This window comes from Salmo trutta, chromosome 12, assembly GCF_901001165.1.
Source record: "Salmo trutta chromosome 12, fSalTru1.1, whole genome shotgun sequence".
In the NCBI taxonomy this organism is placed as follows: Eukaryota; Metazoa; Chordata; class Actinopteri; order Salmoniformes; family Salmonidae; genus Salmo; species Salmo trutta.
Window position 1 is genome coordinate 1,057,573 of NC_042968.1, and position 21,078 is coordinate 1,078,650.

Genomic DNA, 21,078 nt, shown 5'->3' on the forward strand with positions numbered 1-21,078 from the left:
GTGATGGAAATGTTCTTGTGGGTTGTCTGCACAAAGGAGTAAACCACACTATCATAAGCAATTTGTAAGTACGCCCAGAACATTGCCCTGGGAACAAGTATCTCAGTTTTAAGGTAAGAAGCCTGGTGTTGTATCAGTCAGTCAAATACAGGAACCAACCATGCTTATATGACTTGTGTAGCAGTACAAAAGGACTGAAAGGGAACCTCCCCTTCGGAGTTTCATCTGGCTTGTATTTAATTTGTGAAAATCTCCACAACTTAATAAAGACTGCTTCATTTACCTTGAGTCCTTAGTTGTGAATTGCCACGACAGGTCACAAGACGCAGGCCTCCTTATTTTCCCTAGAATTTCTAAGTAAACACCCAGATACAGCTTTCTCCTATAGAGCTCAATTTTTATGGAATGGTCTGCCTATCCACGTGAGACGCAGACTCGATCTCGACCATTAAGTCTTTACTGAAGACTCATCTCTTCAGTCGGTCGGTCCTATGATAGAGCGCAGTCTGGCCCAGGGGTGCGAAGGCGAACAGCAAGGGACCAGAGTGATGAACCACCCTTGCTGTCTGACTGGCCAGCTCCCCTCTCTCCACTGGGATTCTCTGCCTCTAACCGTATTATGGGGGCTGAGTCACTGGCTTACTAGTACTCTTCCATGACGAACCTAGGAACGCATCATTTAAGTGCTGTACGTGATCTTCCTGTCCAGTTTTGCACCCCTTCAAGCTCGTGCAGTGGAGATCTTCGTGGGCTACACGCCGACTTGTGTCAGGGTTGTAGGTTGGTCTGTTGCTATCACTAGTGGAGTGAGGGCTGTGCTTTGGCAAAGTGGGTGGGGTAATATCCTGCCTGGTTGGCTCTGTTCAAGGGTATTGTCGAACGGGGCCAGTGTACCCATCCCCCGTTTTTCGACCTGCTCTTGATTTGGATACTAGTTTACTTGAAGAAAATCAGACAGTGTGAATGTTAAACTAAATCAAGGAACAGTCAGTGTCAGTTTACTCAAGAAGTAAACTAGCATCCAAAACAGCATTCTACACATTTGCCCCCCCCCCCCAAAAAAAGTACCCTTTGACCACCTTCCCTGCATTTAGACAGCCGCCATTTAACCACTATTTATTCATCTAAATCGAGCAGAGTTCACATCTATTTTCTTCAGTCTCCCCTCCAGCTATGATTAAAAGACAGTGGACACTGACTGCCAAGCCCCCCCCCCCCCCCCCCCAAAAAAAAAATTGGACAAAAGGAGTTAAGGAACCCAAAAACACATTCAGAAAATACAATTTTTCAGTTGGAGACTTTATAGAAGAATTTTATTTAATACCAAGAAACCTGGGGGAGGGGTGGGTAGCTCAGGAAAGAGGTGGACTCAAAACACTACTGTTCATACTGATTTACATTAACAGGGGATATGACCTATTAGTTAGTCATGGTTACATCCCAAATGGAACCCTGTATAGTTAAATACTTAGAACAAGGGCGCATAGCGAGCTACTTTTGACCAGAGTCCTATGCAGGAAATATGCAGCCCGTGTCTGGCAACAAGTACACCTTTTCTCTGGAACAAGCAGTGCGGACGATGGTCACATACACATGGTTTACACCCAGAACCACAGATCAAGTAGAGAAAGGCGGCGTTTGGGGGAGAAGCATGGCACTTGACCCTCGTACAGCTTCAAAATACGGGGCTTTCAGGTTGGTGGGGGGGTGGGTATTTAACACAGCCTCCATAGTGGAGGTCCCTGGTTGTGGCCTCACCGCCATACACCAACCACTGCCTGCCCATTTTTTTTGTAAAACCATTGTTCTGATAATAAAATCAAAGCATAAAAATAAATGAAAGTACATATAAATCTCAGGTCCATTTGTAGTTTATTTTGTTAAATTGGTTTCCTTCGCTTGTCACTCCTCCTCACTCTCGTTCCCCGGTTCTATGTCGGAATCGCCATTCACTTTTGATTCCATCCTCATGCCTTCCGCCTCATCATCCATAGTCTCATCCTCCTCCCAGTTCTGCACAGACCAGAAACGCACAACACAGTGAGACACTTCACTCATCATACGTCAACCTTCCAATAAACGCAATGTCAGTGAGAATGTGTTGGTTCAAGAGCAAAAGTACTTTACAACACGTCACTGTATAATATTCCTTTCCACCCAAACACATCACTAGTCCTATGGACCCATAGGGGTGCACATTATATATTGTTTTTTACCAACTGTTTCCAACTTAAGCAAAGGCTTGGTGAAGAGTTGAATCGAGTGTGTTAGTGCTAGGGTAAAAAAGATGCACACACCCATTTGGGTCCACAGAACAAGGATTGGGAAACCTTCATATTTACTTGATAAAGCGTTTAACAATCCATCTGTATTCCATCCCACCCACAGCCCCTTTGGGTCATCAGAACCACCTACATCAGAATCCTCATCTGGAAGACCTTCGTCACCTGAAGCATCGTCTTCGTCAGAGGACTCTAAAGTGAAGACAAAACAAAGCTGTCAGTCATAAAGCCAAAGTCCAGACACTTTACAGCTTTATTATATTGAACAAAAATAAACAATTTCAAAAGAAATTACTGAGTTAAAACTCAAAGGAAAAGCAGTCAATTTAAAAAACATATTAGGCCCTAATCTATGGATCATGACTGGGCAGGGGTGCAGAATGAGTTTTTCCAACAAAAACGGCTTTATTAGACAGAAATACCCCCACCCCCACCTCAGATGATCATGCAGGTAAAGAAGCTGTGGTGAGTCCAGTTGGACGTACTGACAAATCTGAAATGATGTTGGTAGAGAAATGAACACTCAATTCTCTGGCAATAGCTCTTTTGGACATTCTTGCAGTCAGCATGACAATTGCACATGCCCTCAACTTTAGACATCTGTGGTATGTGTAGTGAAAAAAACCACACATTTTAAAAGTGGCCTTTTATTGTGCACAGCACAAGGTGCACCTGTGTAATATTCATGCTGTTTAATCAGCTTCTTGATTTGTCACACCTGTCAGGTGGAACGATTATCTTGGCAAAGGAGAAATGCTCACTAACAAGATGTAAACAAATGTGTACAAAATTTGAGAGAAATAAACTGTGCGTATGGAACACTGCTGCTCATAAAACATGGGACCAACACTTTACATGGTGCATTTCAATTTGTCAGTGTATATTGATTAGTCAGAACAGAGAAAGAGGAGACCACCAGAGAAAGAGAGGAAGAGAAAGACAGAACACACTGAAAGAGGGTAAATAAGAGTTACGTGAGGAGAATAAACTGTTCAACAAAGCCCTGTGTTGAAGTGCACACATCCCCTCTCGAATGCTGTTGGGGAAACATCCTTATTTGCATTTGAATTTTTTCCCCCCAAATAAAACTGCGGCTGTGCTGTGACACTGGGGTCTTGACTGATTGCTTAATGTAATTCCTAGCGAAAGCAAATGCAAACAGGAAGTCAGCTATATTGTGTAGAGTAGCAGTATTTATTTACAGTTATCACTACTCATAGTAAAGAGAAATACAGAGGGAGGATGGTGTGTGTGGCGGCGAAGTTCAGGGTTTGTTTGGCAGCTAAGCAGAGAATTGTGTTTGAATACAGAACGGATTTATTATTTTCACTTCTACATAACCACAAATGGAGAGGTGCAGCTGCAAACACTGAACCCTCTGGAGAATACACTTCAACAGAATGGCCACCGTGAGGGTGTAATCCTTTAGCGAGTCTTCAAAGTAATTCTGCATGATCAGATTTAGAATTTGATACGATTTTGATAATCTGAGGTACATAAGGACCTTGTTTTATGTCTGGGGTACATGTGACCTCAAAGAAATATAGTGGCAAGTTAAAAAGGACAGGAAAGTCCATACAGCATCTGCATTAGGGCTGTCCCGACAGTCTCGGTCTGTTCTTTTGACCAATACATGTTTGAAATTTACATACATACCGTAGACACCTATGTTTTAATAAAAATCAACTACATACGTCGAGCTTGTCTGATGCTTTAAGCTTACGGTTTGATGAAAAAAGATTAATGCCTCAAGAGGGCACCAGAGATCTAGATAAAACAGAAAATATAAACTTGACCTGACTATTCTCCTCCTGGTTTTAGCAGATTCTGTCATTCTCCTGAAGATGCCGGTAATAGGCTTCATGAGGAGGCTGCTACCATTCATGTGGAATGTCAATTTACCTTACAATTTTTACCAGTCTGGATTGCAGTTATGGTTCATTTATAGTAACCTCATCTCAAAATCATTGTCATGCAGTTACATCACAACTCTATCCAAAAGAAAATACAAAGTAACTTCCATTGACAACCATGTAAAAATAGCCTACATAAAGCCAACAAATAAAAACATTAGCCGGCAGGTAGAAAATATCCCGATACAAACATTTGCTATAAATCACACTGCAGACATGTCATGTTTAGCCAATGAACTTGCAACATTGTATAAAATATTTTGGGGACCTCAGGAGTTTTCCGAGCCAGTGAGCTTGGGACACACAGCTGTAGGAGATTTGCTTAGGGATAAGCAGCAATGCTTGACACCCCTCATTGCCTGGTTCCTCTAGGTTTCTTCCTAGGTTTTTGCCTTTCTAGGGAGTTTTTCCTAGCCACCGTGCTTCTACACCTGCATTGCTTGCTGTTTGGGGTTTTAGGCTGGGTTTCTGTACAGCACTTTGTGATATCAGTGACATTTTACAGATTGATAGACCTTAAAGCACACCTGTTAATTAAAATGCATTCCAGGTGACTACCTCATGACGATGGTTGAGAGAATTCCCAGAGTGTGCAAAGCTGTCAAAGCAATGTATGGCTACTTTAAAGAAACAAATATATTTTGATTTGTTTAAAACTTCTTGGGTTACTACATAATTCCCATGCTATTTTATAGTTTGTCTTCACCATTTATCTACAAAGTAGAAAATACAAATTAAGAAAAACCCTGGAATGTGTAGGTGTCCAAACTTTTGACTGGTACTGTATGCATGTAGGCGCGCACACACAGTGCCCTCCACTTATATTGGCACCCTTGGTAAATATGAGCAAAACTTGCTGTAAAAAATGTCTGCTTTTTATCCTCTTGGTCTTTCAAAATATTCACAAAATACCTAACCTTTAATTAAATGAAATAAATATTATTCTCCGAAACATGTGCCACAATTGGCACCCCTAGAAATTCTTGAGTAAAATGTAAGTATATTCCCATGCATATTTTACATGTTTAAGTTCACCTGAGTGATTGAAGTGGTAAGCCATGACTTCCTGTTTCACTGGGATATAAATATGAGGCGACATACAGGCCAAGTTCCCATACTCAACCATCACTATGGGAAACACACGAGAATACAGTAATGCTGTGCGACAATTGTTGTTGACCTGCACAAATCAGGAAATGGCTATGAGAATATAGCTCAACGATTGAAAATGCCCATTTCCACTATCAAGGCAATAATTAAGAAGTTTAAAGCAACTGGAAAGGTTAACAATCGGCCTGGAAGAGGACACGTGTCTCTTAACCCCACGCACAGTGAGGAGGGCGGTTAGAGTGGCAAAAATAATCTCCAAGGATCACAGCTGGAGAATTGTAGATGTTAGTTGGGTCAGAAAGTCTCCAAAACTTCCATCAGACACCACCTATGTAACCACAAGATGTTTGGGAGGGTTGCCATAAAATTGCCTGTGCTGTCAAACTCAAGAGCCTATAGTTGGCCAAACGTTACTGGAACTTTCAATGGGACCGGGTTTTACGGTCAGATGAGACCAAAATAAGAGCTTTTTGGAAACAAACACCAGAGGTGGGTTTGGGGTAGACAGAAAAATAATCATGCAGAAAAGTACCTCATCCCCACCGTGAAGTATGGTGGTGTATCTTTGATGTTTTGGGACTGTTTGTCTTCCAAAGGCCCTGGACAACTTATTAGGATACATAGTATCATGGACTCCAAGAACCAGTAGATTTTAAATCAAAACCTGACTCCCTCTTCTAGGAAGCTTAAACTGGGCCTTGGTTGGATCTTCCAGCAGGAAAATGAACCAAAGCACACCTCAAAATTAACACAAAAATGGTTCCCTGACCACAGAATCAAGGTTGCCATGCCCTTCCCAGTCCACTGGCCTAAACCCCATAGAAAACCTGTGGGATGAGCTGAAGAGTGTCCACAAGCATGGACCTCCGAACTAAAGGATCTGGAGAGATTCTGTATGGCGGAATGGTCTCAGATCCCCTGCCATGTGTTTTCCAACCTCATTACACATTATAGGAGATGACTCAGCTGTTATCTTGGCAAAGGAAGGTTGCACACAGTATTAAATGAAGGGGTGCCAATAATTGTGGCACACGTTATGATCTTTTTTCATTTAATTATTTTACTTTAAAAGTTAGTTTGGGAAAATTTCAATGCAAGACCGAGTACAGCCGGTTGTACTCATCTTTACCAAGGGTGCCAATATTAGTGGAGGGCATTGTGTGTGTTTTTGTTTCTGGAAAATTGATTCGAGCGCCTTCAAAAAGGGGGCCACCAGTTTCAGACCCCTGATTAACATAGTTGAATTCGGAAGTTTACATACACCTTAGCCAAATACATTTAAAACTCAGTTTTTCACAATTCCTGACATGTAATCCTAGTAAAAATCCCATTTTAGTTCAGTTAGGATCATTTTATTTTAATGTGAAATTGACAGATTATAAAGTTTATCGAACAAAATAACATTTATTGTGGACCTGGGATTTCTGGAAGTGCCTTCTGATGAAGATCAAAGGTAAGTGAATATTTCTAATGCTATTTATGATTTTAGATGACTCCAAGATGGCGGGTATCTGTATTGCCTAGTGTATTTTTCTGAGCGCAGTACTCAGATTATTGCAAAGTGTGCTTTCCTCGTGAAGCTTTTTTGAAATCTGTCACAGCGTTTGCATAAAGGAGATGTTCATCTATAATTCTTTGAATAACAGTTTAATATTTTATCAACTTTTAGGATGAGTATTTTTCTAAATTTTAGCTGAATTTCTGGTATGTGACAACTGTCCTTGCTAGGAAAATGGCTGTGTGGTTTTTCTTGTGTTGGAAATGTCCTAACATGCTTTCCCCGTAAAGCCTTTGAAATCGGACAACAAGGTTACATTAAGGAGACGTATCTTTAAAATGGTGTAAAAGAGTCCTGTTTGAGAACTTTGAATTATGACATTTTGAATTTGGCGCTCTGATTTTTCACTGGCTGTTGAATAGTGTGAACCGTGGGTGGCCCACCTGCCCAAGAGAGGTTAACAAGAAACTTGGAGTGGTTGAAAAGAGTTAGACTCCAACACAAGTGTACGTAAACTGCCAACTTCAACTGTATGATAATAGATACAAATACTGCAAAAAGAAATGTTGGTACCCTTCAAATCTGTGCTGAGAATCATGTCTGAGCGTTACGGTCAATTCCTTTGACCCCACGGCTTGTTTTTTTCTTTTGACATGCACTGTCAACTGTGGGACCTTATATAGACAGGTGTGCGCCTTTCCAAAATCATGTCCAATCAATTGCATTTACCACGTGTACTCCAATCAAGTTGTAGAAACGTCAAGGATGATCAATGGAAACAGGACGCAAAAAACTCTAAACCCGTTTACACTGTCATTATGGGGTATTTTCTGTAGATTGATGGAGTAAAAAAAAAAAAAATCTATTTTAGAATAAGGCTGTAACGTAACAAAACGCGGAAAAAGTCAAGGGATCCGAATACTTTCCGAAGGCACTGTACATATATAAACTCACCTAAAACAATCTCGATCGAGCAACTGCCTAACAACCAAAGAAAGACAATTTGGGGTGAGCCCTAATCTGCATACCCATTGGATCTGTCAGTTCCATGGGGATATGCATTTAGATCTAGCGTTTGTGTTTTGAATTTTGTACCGTGAGCAGATTGTGTTAACTGTAGCATATAGCCTCCCAGTGCTTAGTTTCAACTAATGCATATTTTGCTTAGTGGTGCGTGCTGTTGAGTTTGCCACGAGACAAATGTAACCAGTCACACAATCCTAAAATCTCCTAAGAAATTAGGTGCCGTTTGTCTTACAGTAACGTTATACTATTAGGGTTGTAACAATTCGCCGATAAGCATTTGGCCCCGGTTCAAATGTTAAAGATGAGTGCACCGGTCCGCGGGAGCAAAAACAGATCCAAATTAAGCACGCATCAGTCAGAGAACCTAAACAAAAAGTATACGATTGTTTATTTACTGAAATTTTAATTTAAAAAAAACAACCCTTACCTGTTGTGACAATTGATGAGCCCTCTCCTTCAGTTCAGTAGCCTAACAAACTGTTATGCATGTAACCTCGTATTACTGTCGGATAACTGTGTGCCCAGTGCGGGAGACAGCTGCTCAGGGGTAGGCATGTCCTGCTCTAATAGGCTAGTCATACTTCCACATGGCACAGTCGGCATTCGCACGTTTGTAAAAAGGCTTTTGCAATGTCGAATAAGCTTAATTAGTTGAGTGACAACCAATGTTAAATGATGGGTCATTGTTAGTGTGGAAAATTGTGGTTTTAACAGTTGTGTAGCCTACCAGAGTGGATACAAGTTTTCAATCATTCATTTTTTGTTCGATCAAGTTCATATTTATATCTAAAAACAGCATTTTACATTGGCGCGTGATGTTCAGAAAATATTTTGCCTCCAAAACAGCACTACAATTTACAAAAATACTCTTCATAAACGTTGATAAAATATTAAACTGTCATTCAAAGAATTATAGATGAACATCTTTATGCTAACGCTGTGACAGATTTCAAAAAAGCTTCACGGGGAAAGCACACACTTTGCAATAATCTGAGTACTGCGCTCAGAAAAATACATCAGGCAATACAGATACCCGCCATTTGAGTCACCTAAAATCATAAATAGCATTAGAAATATTCACTTACCTTTGATGATCATCAGAAGGCACTTCCAGGAATCCCAGGTCCACAATAAATGTTGTTTTGTTCGATAAAGTCCATTTATGTCCAAATACCTCATTGTTTGCGCGTTCAGTAAGCTTCTCCAAATGTAGGAAGCGCGCCGAATATTTCACGACAAAAAGTAAAAAAAAAGAAGTTATATTTACGTTCGTAGAAACATGTCAAATGTTGTATAGCATCAATCTTTAGGGCCCTTTTAACATAACTTCAATAATATTCCAACCGGACGATTCCAATGTCTTGAAAAACGCTATGGAACATAGCTACCTCATCACGTGAACACGTGCCAATGAACTCGTCATTTTCTGAGTCACCAACTTCCCGGCCTTCTTGTTCGCTCTCTGTTCACTGCAAAAGCCTGAAACAAGGTTCTAAAGACGGTTGACATCTAGTGGAAGCCTTAGGAAGTGCAAAATGAACCCTAAGTCACCGTGTGTTAGATAGGCAATGACTTTAAAAGACTACAAGCATCAGATTTCCCACTTCCTGGTCGGATTTTTCTCAGGTTTTTGCCTGCCATATGAGTTCTGTTATACACAGACATCATTCAAAGTTTTAGAAACTTTAGTGTTTTCTATCCAAATCTACTAATATGCAAATATTTGACTATGGGCCTGATTATTAGGCAGTCTACTCTGGGCACGCTCTTCATCCGAAATCGAAAATACTGCCCCCTATACCTTAAGTTAATCGCTAAATCCCTATACGCTATTATATTCACTTTGTTACGTAGAACACCATCAATATGGAATCTTGCCAACATTAATTCAGCTTTGATACAACAAGCACCCGTCACCCAAGTAGCCTGTTCTCTATGAGTAGAGCAGAGTGAGCGTAAAGAAGAGAAACCACTACCGTGGAGAAGCTTAGGGACCTTCAGCTGTCGGGCAGAAGGGACCAGAAAAATCTGAATAGCATCTGCAGCCACTCAGTAGTAAAAAAAATATATATAAAAAAGAAATGAAGCCTGCTTTCCAAACCAGAAATGCAAATATGAACATCCCTTACAACTGATTGCCCTGATAATCTACAAAACGGCAACCTGTTGCAGCCTTACCCAGCCCATCCAGGGCTTTCCTCACTGGCTCCACACACTCCATCCCCAACCCGCAGCAACAGGCTTCAGAGCAAAACCTCACTTTTCAACAAGCGCCACAGCCACCTTATCAACAATACTTATGAACTTATGAAGCCAAACCATACCGTCGGCAGGAGTAATGGAACGCAACGCGTCTAATTAGGTCATGAAAATACATTCCATGCGGTTCAATAAACCATTGTATACAGCGCTATAATTAGAGACAGCGTCGAGTGTTGTTCACTGAAAAGACTTGTGGGGGGCTTTGAATTGAACGCCACCACTGGCGTCGGTCACCCGGTATCAGGAGTAATCATAGTTTGGCGTGCCCTGCTGTGTATTAGCAAGTCTGACTAAGGATATGCAAATGTCCTGGAATGCCAGCAATTAGAGAAGAGAAAGAGCTAGGAATAACAATGCAACATGGTACAGTAAAAGAGACAGCTTAGTCAGAGGAGATCCTTTGCGTATATCAAATACAATGTCTCTACCATTGGTGTCAATCCATTACCGTAAATCTTCCTTTAATAGCCCCAGCGTTTATTTGCTTAAAATCACTGGAAACAGGTGGTTAAAGACAGGCTTCTATTTGAGCCAGCATCTTTTCCCTTAATGCATATGGTGTTTGCAGAATTTTAGCATTTCAATACAATAAACTGTTATTATTTACAAATTCTTACCTTTTCTTTCCTCTTAGTAATCATCTATAAAAAAAATCCTGAATTTTCTAGTTCTTACTTTCGCCACAAGAAGGCCATCTGCCAATTTCTTGGAGTCTTTTGTCCAGAAGTTTACTGTTTGCCAGTTAGCTAGCAGTTCTCAGCTTCTCGCAGCCAATGGCTAGCAGTTTTATTAGCGATAAAAACGGATGATTGCCATAAATTGTTTTAGTCATTACTAAACTATTTAATGTAACAAATCAGACAAACCTGGTAAACAAGTCATGGTAATTAATAGTAACCATGCAAACACATTTAGACCGGGAGTTTATTTGTTGAAATGTGTGCCGTTGCCCAGCTATATATATATATATAAAAAAAGGGACAAATGGTGCATTAAAATGTCTTAATTTGCACTAACATTAAATTGCTCTCCTGCGCTTTCAAATCAGTGTCAATGAAGTGAAGGATATAAAAGGAACTGAAATGCACAGAGTGATAGTGAATGTATGAAGAGAAAATGGAAAAAAAGAAACAGAAAGTGGGCAGTGTGGCCATTACCCTCTTCATAGACAAGCTTAGCCGTGTGGTCCACGTCTTTGACTTCGTTGCCGCTGTCGCTTGTCGCCACCTGGTGGAGGGAAGAAATGATTTTAAAGGCAGGGGTTGCCACAAGTGGGGAAACATATGTAAACATTAAAGTGGCATTATTTATAATGACTAGTGATACCTTTAAGTCCGTTTATTTAAGTGGCCAGAGATTTGAGTCTATGTTGGCAGCAGCCTCAATGTTAGTGATGGCTTTGAGAAAGAAGCTGTTTTTCAGTCTCAGTCCCAGCTTTGATGCACCTGTACTGACCTCGCCTTCTGGATGATAGTGGGGTGAACAGGCAGTGGCTCAGGTGGTTGTTGTCCTTGACTTTTTTTGGCCTTCCTGTGACATCGGGTGGTGTAGGTGTCCTGGAGGGCAGGTAGTTTGCCCCCGGTGATGCATTGTGCAGACCACACCACCGTCTGGAGAGCCTAGCGGTTGAGGGCGGTGCAGTTGCCGTACCAAGCGGTGATACAGCCCGACAGGATGCTATCAATTGTGCATCTGTAAAAGTTTGTGAGTGTTTTTGGTGACAAGCCAAGTTTCTTCAGCCTCCTGAGGTTGAAGAGGCGCTGCTGCGCCTTCACTACGCTGTCTGTGTGGGTGGACCATTTCAGTTTGTCTGTGATGTATACGCCGAGGAACTTAACTTATTCCACTTCACTACTGTCCCATCAATGTGGATGTGCTCCCTCTGCTGTTTCCTGAAGTCCACGATCCTTTGTTTTGTTGACGTTGAGTGAGGTTATTTTCCTGACACCACACTTTGTCCAGATGGGATAGGGCAGTGTGCAGTGTGATGGCGATTGCATCTGTTGACTTATTGGGGCGATAAGCAAATTGGAGTGGGTCTAGGGTATCAGGTAGGGTTGGAGATAATATGATCCTTGACTAGCCTCTCAAAGCACTTCATGATGACAGAAGCGAGTGCAATGGGGTGATAGTCATTTAGTTCAGTTACCTTAGCTTTCTTGGGAACAGGGACAAAGGTGGCCATCTTGAAGCATGTGGGGACAACAGACTGGGATAGGGATTGGTTGAATATGTCCGTAAACACACCAGCCAGTCTGTGCATGCCCTGAGGATGCAGCTAGGGATGCCGTCTGGGCCAGCAGCCTTGCGAGGGTTAATGCGTTTAAATGTTTCTCACGTTGGCCACGGATGAAAGCCCACAGGCTTTGGTAGCGGGCCGTGTCAGTGGCACTGTATTGTCCTCAAAGTGTGCAAAGAAATTGTTTCATATGTCTGGGAGCAAGATGATGTCCGCGACGGGACTGGTTTTCTTTTTGTAATCTGTGGTTGACTGTAGACCCTGCCACATACGTCTCGTGTTTGAGCAGAATTGCGGCTCCACTTTCTCTACACTGACGCTTTGCTTGTTTGATTACCTTGGATGGAATAGCTACACTGTTTGTATTCGGTTATGTTTCCAGTCACCTTGCCATGATTAAAAGCGGTGGTTCACGCTTTCAGTTTTGTGCGAATGCTGCCATCAATCCACGGTTTCTGGTTAGAGAAGGTTAATGGTCACAGTGAGTACGACGTCGCCGATGAACTTGCGAATAAACCCGCTCACCGAGTCAGCGTATGCGTCAATGTTGTCTCAGGCTATCCAGAACACATTCCAGTCCACGTGATCAAAGCAATTCTGAAGCGTGGAATACAATTGGTCAGACCAGCGTTGGACAGACCTGAGCACAGGTGTTTCCGGGTTTTAGTCTTTTGACTGTGAAAAACAAAATGGAGTCATGGTCAGATTTGCCCTAGGGCGGGGGAGGGCTTTGTATGCGTCGCTGAAGTTCAAGTAGCAATGATCCAGAATGCTAGCAGCCCATGTCGCGCATTCGATATGCTGATAGAATTTAGGAAGTCTCGTTCTCCGGTTAGCTTTGTTAAAATCCCCGGCTACAATAAATGCCTCAGGATACAGTTTACATACAGTCCAGTGAAGTTCTTTCAGGGCCAAAGAGGTATCTGCTTTGGGGGGGGGGGGGGGGGGGGGTATACACAGCTGTGACTATAATTGAAGAGAATTCTCTTGGTAGATAATGCGGTCGGCATTTGATTGTAAGGAATTCTATGTCAGGTAAACAAAAGGACTTGAGTTCCTGTATGTTGTGGATACACCATGCGTCGGTAATCATAAGGCATACACCCTCGCCCTTCTTACCAGAGAGATGTTTGTTTGTCGTGCGATGCATTTAGAAACCCGGTGGCTGTACCTACTCCAACAACATATCCCGAGTGAGCCATGTTTCCGTGAAACAGAATGTTACAACCTGATGTCTCTCTAGAAGGCAACTCTTGCCCTAATTCTGAGTCTGACCAGTAGGCCGCCAAGTCTGCCTCTCCTGCAGTAGGCCGCTGGGATAAGATCCCATGTCCAGGGTGGAGGTCCGAACAAAGGATTTGCTTTGGGAAAGACATATTCCTGGTCGTAATGTTGGTAAGTTGTCATCGCTTTCATGTCCAATCACTCTTCCCGGCTGTATGTAATGACACTTGAGATTTCCTGGGCTAGCATAGGAAACTATACCGTTTTTTTATGTACTTTGTATTATTTCTTAAGGACCTGAAGCAAGGCGACCATCTGTCAGCGTCTGAATACTTGTAAGTTGTTTATTTTTTGTATACATTTTCAAACACACAAAAAAAATTTACCTTTTCCCACTGTCATTATGGGGTAGTGTGTGTAGATTGAGGAAAAAAAATGTATTTCATACATTTTAGATTAAGGTTGCAATGTAACAAAATGTGGATTAAGTCACAGGGTCTCAATACTTTCCGAATGCACTGTATAGTGGAAAGCCTTACCAGAAGAGTGGAGGATGCTATAGCAGCAAGGGGGGGGGGGGGCGCTTCATACTAATAGCCATGATTTTAGAATGAGAAGTTCAACGACCACGTGTCCACATACTTTGTCATGTAGCAATTATTACCCAGTTCTTAAGACTAGACTGCTTCTATCCAACCCATGATGAAGGCCTATAAACTAGATAACGACTGTAAGCCCATTCCTCAGTAACTGCTCCATCATGTGCGCACCACAGACAGGCACAAACTTCTTATCCTCCACTAGAAAGGAATATTAGAAAATATTTTACATTGCTTGCATTTAGTCTCTGCCCAGGCTTTCAACATTGTCATCTATCATGAGCCACCCATTGCCTTCAATTTGACACTTTTGGGGAGTTGTTTTATTGTTTGATACATCTCCCCCTACCCAATAGGGGTGATCGCATCATATATCAAATGTTTTATGGGTACATAATCACAATAGGACAAATGTTGACATTGCCCAATCCTACTGGCACACCAGATCTGTCCAATAAACTTTAAAACATTTTTTTTTTATTCTGAGAACCCGGGTTTGGTAGGGACAAAGGGCACATCAAACACAGGGAAAGGCTCTCTTCACTGTTCCTGTACTATCAATGACCCGGCCATCAAAGGGTCAGTCACTTTTGATACAGGGTAGTAGTGGCTTCAGTGTCTCATCCATCTCAAACAGTTTCACCAAACCTCTACTCGAGTGCCCCCAACCAGTTCCACTTATGAGTTATTCCAGCATTAACACGCCTGAATGAACTGGTCAACGAATCACAGCCCTAGAATAAGTGGGCCAAGTTTCGGGACCCATCTGTGTGTAGAGTAATGGGAATGGCACTGGCAATCAAATAATACATTTGTGAAAGATGAACTATTTTGCTACAACTGCTGAGACGTACCTGTGTCATGAGCAGATAGAGCTTGCCGTGCAGCTTGGTCAGCTTGTGGAACATCTTGACTCTACTCTCAATCATGTGGTACAGCACTCCCAGCTTAAACACCAGGTCTGGCAACTGGTACAGAGGATTGAACACACAAATCAGCATTTATGAAAGCATTATTCCTTGGATTTGTTTAAATGAAGATTAAATGTTGGCCTGTCATTCTGTCAATAACAATCTGAGTATAACTAATTTCTCAAGAGCAAGGAATTCAAAACTCAAATCCCCTATGATTTGAGGGCTACTGGTTATTTTTAAAATGTAACCTTTAACTAGGCAAGTCAGTTATGTACAAATACTTATTTACATTGACGGCCTACCGGGGAACAGTGGGTTAACTGCCTTGTTCAAGGGCAGAAAGACAGATTTGTACCATGTCAGCACAGGTATTCGATCCAGCAACCTTTGTTACTGGCCCAATGCTCTAGCCACTAGGCTACCTGCAGAGTGTTCTAGAAAAAAGAAACGCACACCTATAAAGGCGAGGTGCTGGCTAGCGGAGTAGAAAACTAGAAAATAAGGGAAAGCCGCACACTCTAAGAGCTCAGATGCAAAAAATGTAATAACCAACGTTTCGACAGCAAAGCTGTCTTCATCAGTGTATCATCACAAACACTGCGAGATGAGTCATTTATATTAGTGTCAAGAGACACACAGGTGTTTGTAATCATGGCCAAGTGTGGCCTAATATCATTGGTTAACTCAAATATATATAAAAAAAAGGCATTCAAAGAACATACAAAAAGAAAAACAAATGGATAGCATACGATCGTAGTCTAAAATGTATCTAACAAACAATTACAATGGCAAAATCACAATAATCACAAGAATGGCTTCAGATCAAAGTCTGTTGAGACCGAAGAGAGCAAGGGTCTTTAAATTAAAGATCCAGGCAGCCGCTCGTTTTAACAATAAATTATCAAGGTCACCCCCTCTCCTCGGGAGGGTGACATGTTCGATGCCAATATAACGCAGAGACGAAATCGAATGGTTTGCTTCCAAAAAGTGGGCCGCAACTGGGTAAGTTAAGTTTTACCACCTAATGGTGCTACGATGCTCTGAGATACGTACTTTTAATTCACGCTTTGTTTTACCCACATCATTTTTACCACAAGGACAAGTTATAAGATAAATAACTGCCTTAGGGGAACACGTAATAACACCTTTAATTGGGATAGATTTCCCTGTTTGGGGGTGTTTGAAGGATCTACATTTATAAGTGCCATTGCATTGAGCACAGCCATTACACTTGTAATTTCCATCCAGTATGGGCGCAACTAGACGTTGTTCAGGAATATCTTGGGGTGGTAAATCAGTGTACCAATTGGTCTGAGATTTCTGCCTGCGAGAATACGACCAGGGGAAGGTCAGAAAACACATTACCGAGACGATCATCATATTTTAGAATGTGCCAATGTTTGTGAACGATTCCTTTAATTTGTTCAGAGCACTTTGAATAGCAGGTAGTGAGAACGCAAGAATGCGTCTTTTTGCGAGACTGACCTTGAAAAAGGTCATGTTATGTTTTGAATTTTCTCAATGGCAATATTAATCTGATCATTGTTGTACCCCCTCTCCTTGAACTGATCCTGCGTCTCAGAAATGTCAGGATAGGGGAGCTAAAGTATTCCCTTAAACGGAGGTTTCTAAAAAACTTGAACATGTCTACCTTAACGTCAAAATCGTTATACTGTTTTAGGCACAAAAGATAACCCTTTATTAAGCAGAGACATGGGCAGGGCTCAATATCTTGCTTGATAAATTAAAGACACTCAGTCCCGTGGGTTCTGGGACCATGTGAACGGTCTCCTCTGATAGTCGTTTCTTCTTACCCCGTCGGGTGCGGCATCTCGTCGATGCGCGTGCCTGCGGCCAACGAGAGACTGGGCCAACGGAAGGGCGCAGTTGGCCGCAGGCACGCGAATCAAGTTTTTTTTTTAAGAAACATCCGTTTAAGGGAATACTTTAGCTCCCCTATCCTGACATTTCTATTGAACCAGTAGGTTACTCACCTGTAAATACTCCGACTCCTTTTAGAAGCAAGAGTTATTTTGTACCTCCAGCCAATCGCAATCACTCTATCGAGACATATTGCAGACTTGTTGAAAAAGATGTTGCTCATCTCCTTCAGAATAAACAGGAGTTCAAATCTTTCCATAATTTATCTAAGGATGAAAAACAAGCTTTGCTTGATTTACAATCCGATACGTCAGTCCTTATTCGTCCTGCTGATAAGGGTGTGTTGGTTGTTCTCATGGATAGGACAGCTTATGTAAATGAGTGTCATAGACAACTGCTTGGCAACACCTTTTACAAGACACTCAGAAGTGACCGTACTTCCCAATTTCAGAATACTATCTTTACTGTCCTAGATGGTTATTTAAATTCTGGTCAGATAACCAAAAAAGAATATGACTTTCTGGCCATTCAACACCCTAAAATTGCCACTTTCTATACTTTGCCGAAATTACACAAGAATGTTACAAACCCTCCAGGGCGCCCTATTGTAGCGGGCATTGATGCAGTAACGGCCCCTCTATCTACTTTTGTTGACTTTTTTATTAGACCACTCGCAGAACAGCTCCCCTCCTTTGTAAAGGACACCAGCAGTATGATCTCTATCATTGAATCTCTTGAACCTCTCCCTGAGAACACCTTGTTAGTTACTTTTGATGTTGAGTGGTTACACACAAATATTCCACACGAGGGCGGTATTGAAGCCATGGAACATTTTCTTCTGCAACGTGACCCTAATGAACTACATTCCAGTGCCTGCATTATAACATTGGCTGAAATAGTACTCACACAACTATTTCATGTTTCTAAATGATTTCTTTATTCAGACGAAGGGTACTGCTATGGGATCCCCCATGGCTCCTAACTATGCTAATTTGTATGTGGGTTACATGGAGAAACAATCCATTTTCAACCCTCTCAAATGTTTTCTTGCCTAACATTATTTGGAAACAGTATATTGACGATATTTTTGTTCTATGGAGGGGTGATGCAGAACAGCTCCAGGCATTCCATGCTTTTCTTAACTCCTGTTCTGAACATTTGAGATTTACTATGCAATCTGATACACGTCAAATCAGTTTTCTTGATCTTCTGATCTTGTGTGAAGATAATGTTCTATACACTGATCTTTACAGGAAACCTACTGATCGTAACAGTTTGTTGAGGGCTGATAGTTGTCACCCACTTCCCTTGAAAAATAGTTTGCCCTACAGCCAATTCTGTCGAATCAAAAGAATTTGTATAAAACAATCAGATTTCGAAAGAAATATGGCTGAGACGCAGGATCAGTTCAAGGAGAGGGGGTACAACAATGATCAGATTAATATTGCCATTGAGAAAATTCAAAACAAAACATGACCTTTTTCAAGGTCAGTCTCGCAAAAAGACGCATTCTTGCGTTCTCACTACCTGCTATTCAAAGTGCTCTGAACAAATTAAAGGAATCGTTCACAAACATTGGCACATTCTAAAATATGATGATCGTCTCGGTAATGTGTTTTCTGACCTTCCCCTGGTCGTATTCTCGCGGGCAGAAATCTCAGACCAATTGGTACACTGATTTACCACCCCAAGATATTCCTGAACAACGTCTAGTTGCGCCCATACTGGATGGAAATTACAAGTGTAACGGCTGTGCTCAATGTAATGGCACTTATAAATGTAGATCCTTCAAACACCCCCAAACAGGGAAATCTATCCCAATTAAAGGTGTTATTACGTGTTCCACTAAGGCAGTTATTTATCTTATAACTTGTCCTTGTGGTAAAAATGATGTGGGTAAAACAAAGCGTGAATTAAAAGTACGTATCTCAGAGCATCGTAGCACCATTAGGTGGTAAAACTTGACTTACCCAGTTGCGGCCCACTTTTTGGAAGCAAACCATTCGATTTCGTCTCTGCGTTATATTGGCATCGAACATGTCACCCTCCCGAGGAGAGGGGGTGACCTTGATAATTTATTGTTAAAACGAGAGGCTGCCTGGATCTTTAATTTAAAGACCCTTGCTCTCTTCGGTCTCAACAGACTTTGATCTGAAGCCATTCTTGTGATTATTGTGATTTTGCCATTGTAATTGTTTGTTAGATACATTTTAGACTACGATCGTATGCTATCCATTTGTTTTTCTTTTTGTATGTTCTTTGTATGCCTTTTTTTTAAATATATATTTGAGTTAACCAATGATATTAGGCCACACTTGGCCATGATTACAAACACCTGTGTGTCTCTTGACACTAATATAAATGACTCATCTCGCAGTGTTTGTGATGATACACTGATGAAGACAGCTTTGCTGTCGAAACGTTGGTTATTACATTTTTGCATCTGAGCTCTTAGAGTGTGCGGCTTTCCCTTATTTTCTACCTGCAGAGTGTAACAGTATTGCTGCTATTCATTCTGCTGGTCAAGCCATGCTTTAGACCCGAAGCTTGAAGGCGCTACACAAAGACACCCATAGGTAAACTCACAGAGGCTAAGTAGGAGGTGTGCTGCATGAGAACAGCCTTGAGCCATCGCACCATCAGCACTGCCCTGTCATACAAAAGGGAAGAGGAGAGGATTTAAGGGTGCAGTTAGGTACACTTTAGGCAACACGATCAGGGGATATAGAAATGACGTCCAATTGATTTGACTAAAATGGCCCAAAAGGTAATATTGACGTAAGGTTAAAGATATTGAACAAAATGGGAATTACAGATGAATTACTGACTCAAAATATACATTTTGCAGCACAAAATTGATACTCTTACTTTTAGCATCAATGTAGAGAAATATTAAAATTCATCATGTGAATGCTGATATTGAGATCTGACCATATCTGATAAGAGATTCGAAGGTGGTCACTTACGTGTATGGATGCCCTTGCATTCTCTTGGTGATCTCCTCCACCAATGGCAAGACGGCAGGTAGGGGTAACCGTGCAATCGTTGTCTTTATGAAGAAGTCCTTCCGGTTCTGAAACACTTTCTGTGGGGCAGAGGAGAGACCAATGTCAGAAGGGACAGAGACCAATAGTTAGAAGTGCTATTAAGAATGTCAATTCTAAATGGATGTCAATTACAATAAGGAGGCAGAGCTGTCTTGGATCGTAGAGTCCAATAAACTAAGATTTAATGAATTGTTTTAAGGTCAAACAAAGGATCATGTTACTTGATAATGAATTTTAAAACAAATACACATTTGATGTAAATAAATATTTGGCCTTACTGCCAAAAGCATTGAATAACAGATTCACTACATGGGACAGATAGCACCTTACACCCCCCAATAAGTCTAGCCAATATCTGAGAGATAAGATCAGGACACATTGGAGTTTGACATGTATTTAACCACTTATTTTGGTCCCTAAATCGGTCTCCATATACTGTGTACTCCCATTAACATTTGACTGGTACCGGGGGACCTTCATAACAGCCTTGTGGGAGTCCTAGAGGGTGTCTAATACCCAACCCCTCCTGTCTCAGCTTTCAGTAGTTTGTGTCGGGGAGCTAGGGTCAGTCTGTTATATCTGGAGTATTTCTCCTGTCTTATCCGGTGTGAATTTAAGTATGCTCTCTAAATCTTTTTCTGAGGACCTGAGCCCTAGGACCATGCCTCAGGACAACCTGGCCTGATGACTCCTTGCTGTCCCCAGTCCACCTGGCCGTGCTGCTTCTCCAGTTTCAACTGTTCTGCCTGCGGCTATTGAACCCTGACCTGTTCACCGGACATGCTACCTGTCCCAGACCTGCTGTTTTCAACTCTCTAGAGACAGAAGGAGCGGTAGAGATACTCTCAATGATCTGCTATGAAAAGCTAACTGACATTTACTCTTGAGGTGCTGACCTGTTGCACCCTCTACAACCACTGTGATTATTATTATTTGACCCTGCTGGTCATCTATGAACATTTGAACATCTTGGCCATGTTCTGTTATAATCTCCACCTGGCACAACCAGAAGAGGACTGGCCACCCTTCATAGCCTGGTTCCTCTAGGTTTCTTCCTAGGTTCTGGCCTTTCTAGGGAGTTTG

General features: G+C 41.7%; 1 protein-coding gene across 1 annotated transcript in view; it reads right to left on the bottom strand.

The window, feature by feature from the left end:
- Window positions 1-1,289: 1,289 nt before the first annotated feature.
- The window catches only part of wdr43 (WD repeat domain 43), a 48,057-nt gene continuing 28,268 nt past the window's right edge, over window positions 1,290-21,078 (bottom strand). Inside the window, exons 12-17 of the mRNA XM_029766824.1 lie at window positions 19,915-20,033; window positions 19,535-19,598; window positions 15,008-15,121; window positions 11,249-11,318; window positions 2,416-2,474; window positions 1,290-2,013 (exon numbers count right to left, since the gene is read on the bottom strand). Coding sequence (XP_029622684.1) covers window positions 1,903-2,013; window positions 2,416-2,474; window positions 11,249-11,318; window positions 15,008-15,121; window positions 19,535-19,598; window positions 19,915-20,033 — 537 coding nt within the window. The 3' untranslated portion in view covers window positions 1,290-1,902. The remainder of the gene's footprint in view (window positions 2,014-2,415; window positions 2,475-11,248; window positions 11,319-15,007; window positions 15,122-19,534; window positions 19,599-19,914; window positions 20,034-21,078) is intronic.